This window comes from Anopheles gambiae, chromosome 2, assembly GCF_943734735.2.
Source record: "Anopheles gambiae chromosome 2, idAnoGambNW_F1_1, whole genome shotgun sequence".
NCBI classification, from domain to species: Eukaryota; Metazoa; Arthropoda; class Insecta; order Diptera; family Culicidae; genus Anopheles; species Anopheles gambiae.
Window position 1 is genome coordinate 104,831,263 of NC_064601.1, and position 13,844 is coordinate 104,845,106.

General features: G+C 46.2%; 1 protein-coding gene across 17 annotated transcripts in view; it reads right to left on the reverse strand.

Moving 5' to 3' along the window:
- Positions 1-13,844, reverse strand: part of LOC1277242 (RNA-binding protein Musashi homolog Rbp6) — a 591,248-nt gene that overhangs the window by 198,592 nt on the left and 378,812 nt on the right. Inside the window, exon 3 of one of the 17 annotated variants that reach the window (XM_061643245.1) lies at positions 8,287-8,326. The exons of the other annotated variants lie outside the window; for them this stretch is intronic. Coding sequence (XP_061499229.1) covers positions 8,287-8,295 — 9 coding nt within the window. The 5' untranslated portion in view covers positions 8,296-8,326. The remainder of the gene's footprint in view (positions 1-8,286; positions 8,327-13,844) is intronic. 17 annotated transcript variants of the gene reach the window in all.

Here is a 13,844-nt window from a genome sequence, read left to right on the forward strand (position 1 = left end):
TGATTCGAAGCCAATGGTTGAGGATTCGAGTAATAACGGGAATGGAAAGGCAGCTCGTTTGGAGTGGTTTACCGGTGGTTGAACCTCGCTGGAGCATTGCACTATGGAGCAAACATTTGTTATCCGAGAGAAAGGGAAGGAAATTTTGAAATGTTTTTGTTTTGTTTTGAACCAGCATTGAACGGTTTATAATTGATACGCTACATACTTGTTTTCGGAGACTTTTTAGTAATATATTTAAGAGGGTTCATATGGCTATCAAAAGACAACTTTAATACAACTTTAATAAAATAACTCTACATCATCAATAAAGTGCCTTTATTGTACTCAATCTAGAAGAAACTCCCATCTTTGTATTTTACAACGTGAATTCTGCTCAAAACTGCTTGCACAAAGACATGAAGCAAAGCGTTTGAGAATACAAATCAATATTACAACTGTATCAAATATTGAACATGGATGAACAGTCTTTAATCACAAGAATTTAACATTACTCGTTTTTAAGCGTTAAAACTGGAAAAGAAAAATGCAAATAAACATTTTGAATTTAGTGACCAGTTTAGTCTGACCATTATTTGCATGAAAACGTTTCTATTAATATTTTCATTACAAACGCCCGAAGTATCCAGACACAAGTGACAGGGAAAAACTGTCCATCTCCAACACACTCTAAGCCCCCGAGCAAACACTCTTTCTGTTAATGAACTTTTTTAATTTCACCTTCCTAAAAAACAACAACAACAACAACAACACGCTTTCATGTCCAAAACCCCCGAGCTGCCCTAACTGGAACGTGTTCACACTGCGCATAGCGCGTCAGCAATCATTTCCCCAAAAAAAGGGACCCCCTTCATTCCTACCACTCCCACATCACCACCGTCAGCACCTTCAAGCCCTTAACGAACGGGAAGAGGGGGGGAGGGGGGCTTGGTGCGATTTTAATATTCGGCCGCACCGAACCGTAAACGAGGAATTTTCACGGCTCGCGTCTCAAGTTCGCGCCTGAGTTACATATTTAAATTTCAAATGAATCCACGTTGTCAAATAATTACGTGTCCTTCGCCGTTGCCCGTTCCTTCCCCTCTCTTTCCCTGCGTGATGGTAGCTTGGGGTGATGGTGGAGGGGTGGAGGGTAGAGGAGGTTCGGTGATCCTTCGTTTAAGGATTTGTACCGAACGATGTAAACGCGCTCGATGGAAAGGGGAATAGAGAGCGTGCGTGAGAAGAATTTCACACACGCGCCCTCTCCATTTCCAGGAAGTGTCATACTTCACAGCAGGGCAGAGGACGGGGAGGGGCTCATCTTTCGGGCTGGCAGCTCCCTCGGGCGGGTGGACACAGTAGCAGGCAGTTTGCGGCGAGAGCTTACTGTTTCTCAATTTGACACACATCGATGGCGATGGCGATTGGCATGATTAAGGAGAAATCAGTTCATCATTAAGCGGAGATGATGAAACCCTCCCCGGAAAATCCGAAACCTTAGTGGCCCAGCGTGGCCTACGCGCGATGATGATGTGCTTATGCTTTCATCACCAGCCCTTGAAGACTTACACTCACCGGCTCCTCCTCCTCCTCCTCCTCCGGTGGATCCAAACACAGTCATTATCTCCGGCTACATCATCGTGATCTGTGGCAGCACGCTGGGCGCGCTGTGTGATACCGTGACGGCACGTCGTGCGTGCCAGCAGTGGCAATAGAACGTCATCGGCCGTCATCATACGTGAGGAGGAAGCAGCGAGAGTTACTTTAACGTGCAGGGTTAGAACAAAGCGTGTGGGCAGGCAAAAAAAAAAAAACTTCCGTAGAAACACGGCCCGTCAGTCACGGACGGATGATACACCATGATTAGGCAGTTTCTTGCGGATTCCTGCAGAATCTGGTCCTGACTTTGTTGTCGGAGTGTGTTTTTGTTGTTGTTGTTGTTGTATATGATATACTTTCGTGGAAGAAACAAAAAAGGCCCTTTTCTGCAAAGTGTGTGTGTGCCTGTTCCGGTATGTCAACTTATCACTTGTTTTATCATAGTTTACTTCAAACGGGAGCAGCACTCCGGTTCTTGGAAAGGAAAGGCTTCCGTTGTTCCAGCAGCTCCTACATACTTTGCTTGACGTGTAATGGGGAGGACAACCCTTGGTACGGGCGCTGGCACCCGCTTGGATGTGATTATACTTTCGTTTTTTTTCTTTCTTCCCCTTCTCCTGGCTTCGTTCATTTTCGGTTCCATAACTCAAGCGAGTCGGCACCACAAATGGCCAACGCGTCTTACCCGTACCGTTGAAACGCCCGTGCCAACGGTTTCACTTCCGACCGGTTGGAGCAAATGCCGAGGCAAAGGGATCATGTGCGATGACGGTTTGCGTCGACGACGACGACGAAGGCGACGATGCCACTTCCCATACACCCACATTCACCACCCTCTTTTCTACTGCTACTCGACATTAAATTAATTTAGGCATCTCAAACGGAGCAACGGCGCCCACGAAGGAAGGCATACTTCAGTTGCACCGAGCTTCTTGCCTGGTACGGTGCTAGTGATGGTGCCTCCCCTCACTCCCGCTCCCCATCAGTCGCTTGTTTAGTCAGCATATTTTAGAACAAGTCTTAGCACTTTTGTACCTAATACCACTTACCAGGCAACGAAGCATTCGGGTTTCGCTTCGCTACAGCCACACCGCACGACTCTAGCTGGCTGGCTGGCAGTGTGGCTGGCTCAGCCTGGTCTGCGTCTGCTAGTCACCGAACCGAGCGTACCAGGATGTGCCTTCAACGCGGGCGGAAGCATACCCGAGCATCGGGGGGGCAATTTATACCGTAGCACCGTGCCACGATGGATGGATGGTGAACGGAAATTTCGCAAATGTGTTCATCATGATGAGTAATTTGAGCATAAATTCACTATTATTTATTTCTAATAAAAACAACGGTGCCAACTACCACCCCGCAAGGCGGTGGAAGTGCTTCCGCTCAAGGCCTGTGTAGTGTTGCCTGTACACGTCATATTTACAACCCCCCTCCCGGTCTCCCGTACTCGTGTGCTTGCCATGCTGGCACGTGGTAAGTACAACGACAAAGAGCGCTAAATTACAACCCATCCCACACTAAGCGGCTGACGAAGGCGACGGCGACGATGGTGGTGCGTATGAGTTTATGCTATTTGACGACGTACTTTTTGGGGGTGAGCCGTACCAATTCATTCTGATTTTACCGCTCCCCCTCCTCCCCCGGCTGGTAAGCTTCACTGGTGCAATATATGCTCGTTTCCATTCCCCCTGCGCCCGGGAGGAGAAGGAAAGCAAGAAATAAAAAACCAACCAACAACATCCGAAGCAAACACGGGCAGGCTTTTGCATAAGCAAATAAAATTAAACATAAATTCTGTGCAAATATTAGCCAAGCATAATGTGTACACCCCAGCTCTCCCCCCCGCCAGCTCCGTTCCCCGGTTCGGTTAAATGGGATCGTTACGGGTACTCGTTGCGTTCGCGTGTGTTCATGAATAACGCTGTACTACAGTGTGCGTAAGAATGCTACCGTCCGTTGTCTTTTGGGTGGGTGAACAAAGTGCGGCAGAAACATGTTGAGGGTGGGCATTTTTTTTTCTTCCATTTTTCTCATTTCCGCTGTTGAGGCGTATGGGTCAAACCTCAGCAGGTGGTAAGGTTTGGTACGCTACCTTTGGTCTGGTTTCCGTGGTCTGAGGTGCGGAGTACTTAACACCAATATGAATGTGGATTATGTCGGTGTACACTGGTCCGTTGGTTTTTTCAATGGACAGGAGGAATTAAACAAGTGTACACACTGTGCGACTGTGGCAGCCGAGACGAGCTTACATGGTGGGTGATTGAACATCATTCCTGTACATTAATATGCAGCTTGCTGGAATAGGCTAGCAAAATTCGTTGGTGGGAAAACAAGTAGATGGAATAAGTTAAATAGCCCGGTCGAAACTATATCTACAGTGTTGTTTTGAGATGGATATTGACATACATTTGGAGTGATGAGAAGGTTAAATAGGCATTGTCTGCACCTGAGAATACATGTCAACTTTTTTCAACCCATTGAAGCTTTCAAAATTGGCATAAGAATTGTAATATAGCAAATTCTATCATTTCAATTATCAACTTCTTAACATACATTCTATCATTTTGGAACAAACAGTTTCAGGCATTACGTTAAATTGTGTAAATAAAAGATTTATTTACAGTCAGAAATTGATGCCTTAGAGACAAAATTGGTTGAAGCCAAAATTTAGTGGCAACGACTGTAAGCTGATGTACTATTGAGCCCATTTGTAACTCATTCAATAACGCTTCAAACAGTTAGTGTTCAGAATAGCAAAAGATGTCATGAGTTCAAGCCCCGAATGAACCGTGCCCCTATACGTAGGATTGACTATCCTGATATGGTAACAATAGGTCACTGAAAGCCAAGCTCACTTCACTAGTGGGTATAAGGCAGGCCTTGAACCGACAACGGTTGTTGTGCCAAAGAAGAAGAAGAAGAAGAAGAAGAAGAAGAAGAAGAAGAAGAAGAAGAAGAAGAAGAAGAAGAAGAAGAAGAAGAAGAAGAAGAAGAAAAAGAGGAAGAGGAAGAAGAAGAAGAAGAAGAAGAAGAAGAAGAAGAAGAAGAAGAAGAAGAAGAAGAAGAAGAAGAAGAAGAAGAAGAAGAAGAAGAAGAAGAAGAAGAATAAGAAGAAGAAGAAGAAGAAGAAGAAGAAGGAAAGTAAAATATGTTTGTAACAATAAATACAAGAAAACACCAAAAATGAGTTCAAATGTCTCCTTATTTGTTGTTTTTTTTTGTTCGATAATTCTTTTTAATAAACCACTCGAAAAGCTTGAATGTGTTAATTCAATTATGTTCCCTGTAATGAGTATACAGGCCTTGAGTCGTTACTATAACGTGTTTGGAGGTAATTACACGATTCAGTTTACACTAAATTTGTTCTAACTAGAATCACGTTACGCGGTAGATGATTCTACTTTCCTGCCCAACTCCAAGGTTAAACCTTACCCATCGTCGCCTTCGCCTTACCTTTCCAGAGAACAGAACACTACACCCGTGTGAAAGACCAGTTGACAGTTTAACAACGAAATGCTTTCTTCGGTCTTTTCCCGGCCATAACCGTTAATGGGGTATGGGGTTGGGTCTTTATCATACCACCATGATAATGTATCTGTGTGTGTATGAGAGTTTATGTGTAGCTTTCACACACGGGTCTTCTCGCCGGCTCGAATATAGGCCGTGGTGGATCGAAACGGAAATACCCTGCTACCAGCTGGCTCACTTCCCAGCCAAACCGTTTCCAAGCCCGGTTTGCCCCCCCCCCCTCTCCCTTCCCTTCCCGTGCGCTGATTAGCGTAGTCATTTTCTCCCTGCTGCTTGAGGTATTTGCCACGGTCATCACCTACCCTGTATGCCCTACTAACACCAACCCCTGTTCCACCCGCACCGGTCGGTACTAATTGTTTCTTCAACATTCTGTGGCAGCTTCCTGGCCGCGTGCGCATATGGACCCCGGGCCGCTCCACGCTGCCTTCCCGAAACCGCCGGCGAGCGGGTTCCACCACCACGCGAGCATACAACATGCATTAAGATTAATTTTCTCAGCGTTCACTTCCGTCGTTCCCGTACGACCCGGTTCATTTTAATTTACTCTGAAAACCTGCCCTGAGTGTCTCTCTCTCTCTCTCCCTCTCTTCAGCCTCGAGCCTGGAGCCCCGAGCAGCCCGAGAAGCGTTGAAGAAAAATGTCTCACACAACCATACCTGCTAACTCCACACAGGCCTGATAGCGCATACCTCGGCTAAGTAGAGTCCCTTCCTCGTCTGCTTCTCCAGCCCGAGAAGCGAAACCAAGAACGCACACGGGGCGGGCTGCCTCGCAACTAGCGCGCGCACACACTACTGAACTAATTGAATTTTCCTTCGGCAAAAATCATATTTCATTGTGTCTGTGGCACTGCCTCCGTTGCTCGGTTCCGTACCAGTCATTGTTGCTTCCCGGTTGCTGCGTGCCACGGTGCGTGATACACGGGCCCTGGTGCGATCTGAGATATGAGCGAGCGCCCGCGCGCTCCGCGTGTGGGTGTTTCTATTGTTATTTTGCATATAGTACACATAAAACAATACAAAATCCGCCCCCAGCTTCTCCCCACTTTGTCGATTAAATCGTTGCCTCGTATCCTCCATCCCTGGATGGAAAACCTTGCGCCCGAAAGTCTGCTGGTTGGAGTTAACTTGCCGGCTTACATACTACCGTTTTGCCCTACCAAAGGCAAAGAAAACCAGCGGCACGCTGAAAGGAAAACTTGTCCCCATGCTTGACTGACAGCGGGATGGCGAGTTTGTACCGTTAATTTCCTCTCCCCATCAAACACACTCCACAACTCGGGGCAGGCAGGCAGGCAGACAGCGACAGCTTCCTTTCAGAGAATGGGAAGAACCGTCCATGGGCTGGGAAGATGACTTTTGTTTTCGAAGAACAAAAGCACGCTGGAAGGTAGGACTGCGATAATAACAGTGCAAAGGAAACTTCATCCCGAGAAGCCAGGCAGCAGGATGAAGTTACGGTTAGGTAGATTAAGAGCAAAAACAGAGGATGCTTTAATTTTATGACAGGCAGGGTTGGTTGCGATGGGATCGCTTTATTGTCCCGAAGCAGAGCTGTTATTGAAAAACGCACAGAAAAAATGGTGAAATTTGGCAAGTGAGTACGGCACAGTACACTACCAACATCATTATCCAGAGTTCTTATGTACAAATGATGAAGCACATTTCGTTAAAAATAAAATTAACATGTTTTTCCAAACATTTATCGCACTCCGTAACTATTTGAAATCACTCCAATGCCCATCCCAAATCAAACGAACTGCCCTTAATCGACCGGCAGCACCCGAAGCCCACACTCACTGACAATGCAAAGATAAGGCTTTGGTCACTCCCGCGCTGGTGTTTTGGGGTGGAGGCTTATCCGGGATGCTGCTGACTGTAATAAAATGAGATTTTATGGCACGCTCCCCCATAACACACACACACTTTACCGGCGAGCCTTTGCCGATTGTTGATTGCCGTTTTCAAAACGGATGCACACCGTTACCATCACGTCACGTTTGTACCGTGGGTTTGGAGCATCCCAGAAACAGGGTTAGCGGCGCATGGCCGTAAGACGACCCTTACCGACCCCCAAAAAACCCGTAAAAGGGGTTTGCTTTCCATGGCAGCAAAATGTTACCTTCGGTACCGAGACCGGAACGCATATTTAAACAGGGCCTGCCTTGGAAAATCCGTCCGTTCGCATGACCTTGGCATGGCTGGCGGGGAAAGCGGCGGGGGAAGGATTTCCGGCGAATTCCTTCACATCATTATGCCTTATCCTTAACACATTGGACCCCACACTGCCTATTCACCACCATGACACCAAGGGTTTTGGGCCCGGTCTTGCAGCTGCAGCGCCACCCCTCGCCTCGTCGAAATGATTCCGTAGAGTTTTCTCATTATATTGTTTAAATTTTGATTTTAATATTGTTTATAATTAGAAAATATAAAAAGCTTACGCAAGGTGGCAATAAAATCTTTTGCTCGCTTGGCCGTGCCGCGCCTGTGCTGCTGTTGCTGCTGCTGGTACAGCTGCTCTAAACAGACTTGGGTTAGGATACGAGCCGGTGTTGACGTTAAGGGAGAAAGGGTTGTGAAAACGAGCACAGTGCGGCAAACGGGGATCATTTTACACGTACTCAGCGTAAAGCCTAACCGGAGCTTGGGTGGTTTTTACGATGCTTAGTAGTCCCTGGGACGGGAAAAATCATTTTCATTGCCTTTTGGTTTAAGCAAAAGCTATCATTGAGCAGGGAAGAGAGTAAGCGAGACTCGAGACGGTTGGTTACCTTTTTGATGGGTCTCTGTGTGTTGATGCTGAACAGGGGAGGAGCAAATGCGCTAATCTTCTACCCACGGAACCCGCTCGGGCCCGTAAGTGAAGTAAAGTAACTCGGAGTTACCCATGCGAAGCAAACATAATTACAGTGTTACGATGCAGAAGTGAGGTTCATTCTTTACTTTTATCTTCAAAAAAACAAAAGACATCCAATTCATGCTTGGCCAATATTCTCTGCTCATACATTTTAGTTCAATTTTATGAGCATCTTTCTTGCTTGCAGGATGACGAGTAACCATTTGTGATGAATTAAGCAAAGCTGCTGCAATGTTGGTGTGAGCTAGATGAAGCGTGAACCAGGGCAGTGCTGCTTCAGTAAGAAAGATACCAATCATCGGTGTGAATACTCACGCAATCCATAACTTGGATCCTGTGATGCTTTGGAACTTACCTAAAAGCAAAAAGGAGAGAAAGGGAAAGAGTTAGTTAAAAATGCCTTGATGTAACAACAATGTGACTGTTTTGTAAGAATGAATAACAGCGGCAAAAGAGACCGACATTGCAAAATGTATCCATTCTTATACTATTTAAAAAAAACATGTTTTGTTGAAATAAATACAGAATAGTTTTTGTATTAGAAGAACGTGCTCATCATGAATCGAAGTACATGTTGTAGCTGAAACCCAATTAATAATGTTATTAATTGCGCACCTGATTTTTCCCTAAAGTGATTAGCAAATACTACCATCCACCGTGAGCATGATACCTACTTGCCATCAACTAGAGCGTTATTTTCCATCTCACCAACCAACACGCGGTAAGATGGTTTCTGGTTATTCAATTAGAATCCCTTAAGGATTTCACGTCTAATTTATACAACACTCACCATCATCTACAGGGACCGACAACGATGCGTTTTTGTTAAATAAAAGCAAAAGAGAGCAGAATGAATGAAGCCCAGCCACAGTCACACAAAACTGGAAGCGAAAGCGACATGGCGCATGGACCCGCGGACATGGGGAAAACTCGCGAGCAGTAGTCCGAAGAGCAGCTTTTTTGCTTCCCTACTTGCCCTAGAAGCACTCGGCACGGAAAGCATGCCTGCTGCTGCTTTTTAATAATCTTTCCCATTTTGTCTGCAAATCGGTCATTCTTTGTGCGCGCCGAAGCACGCACGCCTTTAGACTACTGGCGCGCTTGTCCGGGGGCGCGCTGTGGCAGAAAAAGTTTTTGCCCACAACGAGCCAAGGGCAGAGCGAAAGGGGCCGCAAGATGTTCACGGGTGTCGCGCCGGTGTCCTGCGCTACTGATCTTCAAAATATGATAACGAGACCCAGTGCTGGGAGGAAATCCCTGGGAACCTTTCGCGAGTTCTGTGCTTCCCGGGAAATTGTGAACTGCCCACCATCCCACACCTTGGCGGATGGTTCTGGGATGATGACGGATCAAGGGAAAGTTGAGCATATTTTTCCCGTACCCGTTTTCCTCCAGTTCTTAAGGTTTTGAGTTTGTGTGTGTGTGTCTGTGTGTGGAAAATCCCTCATACTATCGCTATCATTATTTCGCTACTCAAACTTCTTCTTTTTTTCTCTGCACTCCCGTTGATGTCCAGCAGTACGCTCTCGCAATGTCCGTGCAAATAAGGAACATTTTTCAGCATTTAGTGCTTTTTGCAACGACTTGATAAATTAAAAGACATTGTATCAACCGCCATCATCGTTCGCAATGGCGGGCACACAGCCACACTCACAGCCACTCTTTTCTTTGTATAACTGCACGCTGTTGCCGGGCGTCTACATTGCCCACGCCGAACCGACGAACATTACTTTTCGCGCACTAGCGGTTAGTCAAGCGACTGGGAGTTCTGGACACTCTTCAGACTCGACGACAGGTCGCCGCCTGTTCCTTTCTTGTCCGAGATGCTGGACTCGGGCCGTTCTTATCTTTCGCAATCCACAAGTGCTTGAGCTGTTTCATTTTTGTCCGCTTTGCGGGAGACTTTAATCTTTAGGATGGTAACTCTTCTGGCCAGATTTGTTAGGTGGCTCACAAGTACTATAGTACCGAGAACGGAGGACAGAAAAATGGTTATAAGATTTTTACTTTACTTTTACTTTACTCTCATCACAAGTAGAAATTACTTAGAATTAATATCAGGTACTGCTCAGTGTTATAGAAATAATGTTTTTTTCATAAGTTACCCAATCGAGCTATTTGTTTATTCTTGCAGAAAAGGTTCAACGCGCATAAGTTTCCACTCGAATTTTACGACAACTTTTATCTGGCCGGCCTTTCGACATCATTCTCATAATTTTATCTTCTTGGACACGCCCTCTCGAATGAACTGAAGCTTAAACAAAAACCACTAACTACATCCATTCGTTTGCGGTGAGCAATAGCTCGGCCGAACCAGCAACGCTCGGCCGAACCGACGGCGAACGAACAACGGCCAACAAAACCCAACTCGGCTTGAATCTGGCGTTGGCTGCCAAAAAAGTATTGCCAACTTCGCACACACAGACACACACACACAGAGGAGAAAAAAATTGCTTTGCTACCGGTTGGGCCGAAAGTTAGCATCTGATTCTTGTCTTCGGCTAGTCTCCTCTTCTCTTTGTCTCATCTGCTGGCAGCAAGTAAAACTTTAGCCTTCCCTCAGCATCCCAGCACACGCGCGACCAATGAAAGCCAGACGCTGGATCTCTCGATGCAAATGAAACAAATTCGTTGGCAGGAGTAAATATTTTACAAAGAAAAGGAACGGCTTAGGGTCTAAGAGGAGCAACAAAAAAAAAGCCTTACAACCAAAGAGGCAAAAAAGCCCATGTTTTGTGCGTTAATCATGGGGAAAATCTTCACTGCCAACAGTATGTTCACCTGCAATTTTTACCATCAAAGAAAGAACTGCTTAAGAAAGTATTAATGCTCATAGAATACACACACACACACACACACACACACATACAAACATTTGCCTTGGACTGTTTCTGCCCGGGTTGGAACTAAACGAACCTCAAACGCCGGGTTTTTCTCGTTCAACTCGGTTGCCGAAATGAGCCAAAAGTCGTCTCATTATGCAAATTTTTATGGCCATCGCCGGATGGTGAAACCCGACTTATTTGCAGAAGCGTTGCGTTTTCTGGCCAGAATGGGGGGAGGGAGGGTTTGCTTGTCCGGAGGAGTTCCTCGATTTGGTGAAATAAGTTTTATTGTGTGAGAGATATTCTTCGGGCTGGGCATGGGCTTTGGCAGACAGCCGGCAGCGGCAGTCCTAAACGACTCTTCCGGAACAAATAAGAGGTGAAACTGTGCGTCGTCGGATGTCGACCGGTTGAAATTATGATTTCTGTAATGGTTTACCGCCGGTTGAAACTCCAGGCAAAAGGAGAACTGGCAGAGAGCGCAAAACCTTGAGCGAAACGGCCACTCTTAATAGGGCCGCGTGCACTTGAATGTCTAATGAATGAGGTTAAGTTGATGCCGAAGTTACTGAGATTTAGAGAGATACTGGTGTACCGGTGGTTGAAGGGGGGGGGGGGGGGGTGAGGTACAGGAAGCTCATCCTAAAGAAAGTTGTTGAGAATGTACCCGAAGATACTTGGGAGGCACTGCTAACCGATATCGTTTGTACTCCAAAGTCAACTAAATTCGACACAATTTTCCTTACTTAAATCCTGATTGCTCCGTGCACTCTTATGCCTATCATTAATTCAACATCTTCATTTCAACTCCCCACCACCCTCCTCCGGGAGAACACCGAACAAAACAAACACAAATAATCGTTCCAAAAACCATTGCGTGACTAACGTGTAACTTTATTATTCAACTTTTTCCAACTGTTTCCGATTCGAACCAGGCGAGCGAGTTCAATTTTACAAGAAAACCCGTATTCCCCAATTTGGTATCGAGTTGCCGTCCAATTACTTGCCCGATATCCCGATTCCGCTCGATTTCATCCGCCCGGCCAGCGCCGGGGATCGATAAAAAGGGCTTCGCTTAATCACGGGAGACACGGGGCGGTCCACTGTGGTGAACCATCCGTAGCAAAACTTCACAAACCCTTTGCGCGTTACCATTCCACTACCACGCACTCTCTCTCTCTCTATGGACGTTTACTGTGCGTGATTCGACCGTGAAGCGGCAACAGAAGAAGCAAAACAATTTACCACAACCGGTCCGAAGATCTTCACACACTGGTGCTTCAACCCTGACAACGCCCAATTACGGCGCACGGTGAGACCCAGCGGAGCTCAAAGGACCACCCCACAGATTTGAATTTCCCAATGTGCCCGGTGTGGTGTGGAGTTGGAACAACGTACACCCACTTTACCTTGCTCAAACTTCACAGTTTCTTCGAAAACCACTATCGTCAGCAGCAAACAAACCCCGAATCCGTACACGTTCTGTGCCTTGTATTAGGTTCTACAAAATGTGTCTGAATGCAGAAGAAAGAGAGCAGATACCGAGAGACAGAGGAGTTGCGCTCTTATTTGCAATAACTTCTGTCTTCTACAATATAGTTCCTTTTCTTCCTTTTTTTCCCCACATCCACTTCGGTGGACTCAAGCATTCAAATATGGTACTGCTTTTGTCGTGCGAAAAGCCCTTCAGTTCTCTGTTTCTTTCAAGCAGGACTTAGCCGCAGGTAGCCAATTTTGCTCGTATAAAATTGTTCGATTCAGACTCTTTCTGTAGACATATAGCCACAAAGACCAAAAGATTGTACACATATGGTATTTCACGAGAGAGAGGGAGAGAGAGAGAGCGACAGAGAACACACGATTGGATCACTTGGTAAAGGTGAACTTCACCATGAGTGGAATGAAGAGCAACCAAAGACGAACACGACGCTACCCTGGGCCAGGCTGCAAATGAAATGGCAGCAGGATTCAATATTTCTCGCTAAAAACAATACCCACGCTCCACGACTCGACTGGTTCGATATTGGACATCCTGGACGTGGAATGCAAAGTAAAGAAAAGCTCAATATCTCTGGTCGAAGCCAAGTAGGTGCTACAAAACCAAGATCAGTAAGCATTGTGATGGAAAGACCTGAGCTCCAAACACACTGTGAGGTTGATCTTACGAGAACACAACAATCCTCTAACCTCACCCTTGTGTGATGGAGTCCCACTTGTACAAGCGGGGGCAAATTGCTCTCCATCGCGTTTCCAATTGAGTCAGACCACGCTGTGAGCCGCTGTAGCCCGACACTGACAACCTGAGCTCGTCACACTGCACACGATGAGCAATACACCCGCCAACCCATAGATTTCTCCACCGTGGTCGGTGGTTACGAAAACAAGGTCAATCAATTTGTTTGCTTAAGTGCACTTCTATCGAGTTTATCATAAATTTTAGATCGATTGTTATAGATGGGAAGTGGAGGGAGAAAGCCCACAGTTCCACTTACGTAATGTTGGCCCTGAGGTTTACAGGGGATGTGGGTTTTCCAGCCCGTTTCGCTATGCCCTTAGGAATTGCGCAACCGAATCCTAAGCACTGCTATAGAGCATTGTACTTTGTTGTTTTGGGGAGGAAAAAAGGAGCACAAAAAGAAGCCTCCAATCCTCATCCACTCCACAACAGAACCAATGGAATCGGTTTGGGTAACATCCAAAAAAGGATCCACGACCACCGTGCAAGTAATGGGTGGTGCGAATCGTTCAGGAGCATCCGGATACAAAAAAATCAAAAGAAAAGCACACGAAGGAAAGCGCTGGCAGGAAGGAGAAGGGAAATTCCTCCCAGCACTCGGCCGTTTTTGCTTCCCTGACCAGATGCTATTAGTTTGTTTTCCTTGCTGGCTTGTTTTTATCTGTTGGAAAGCGGATGTTTTTTTCTTGTTGTTCCCTCTTGATCTTTGCCGGCTCTAACAGCTCGCTTTGCTTATCGAATCCAATCGGTACGAACGTGATGAGGCATAATCAGGCACTCGGAAGGAACGAACAAAAAACCACACATATACA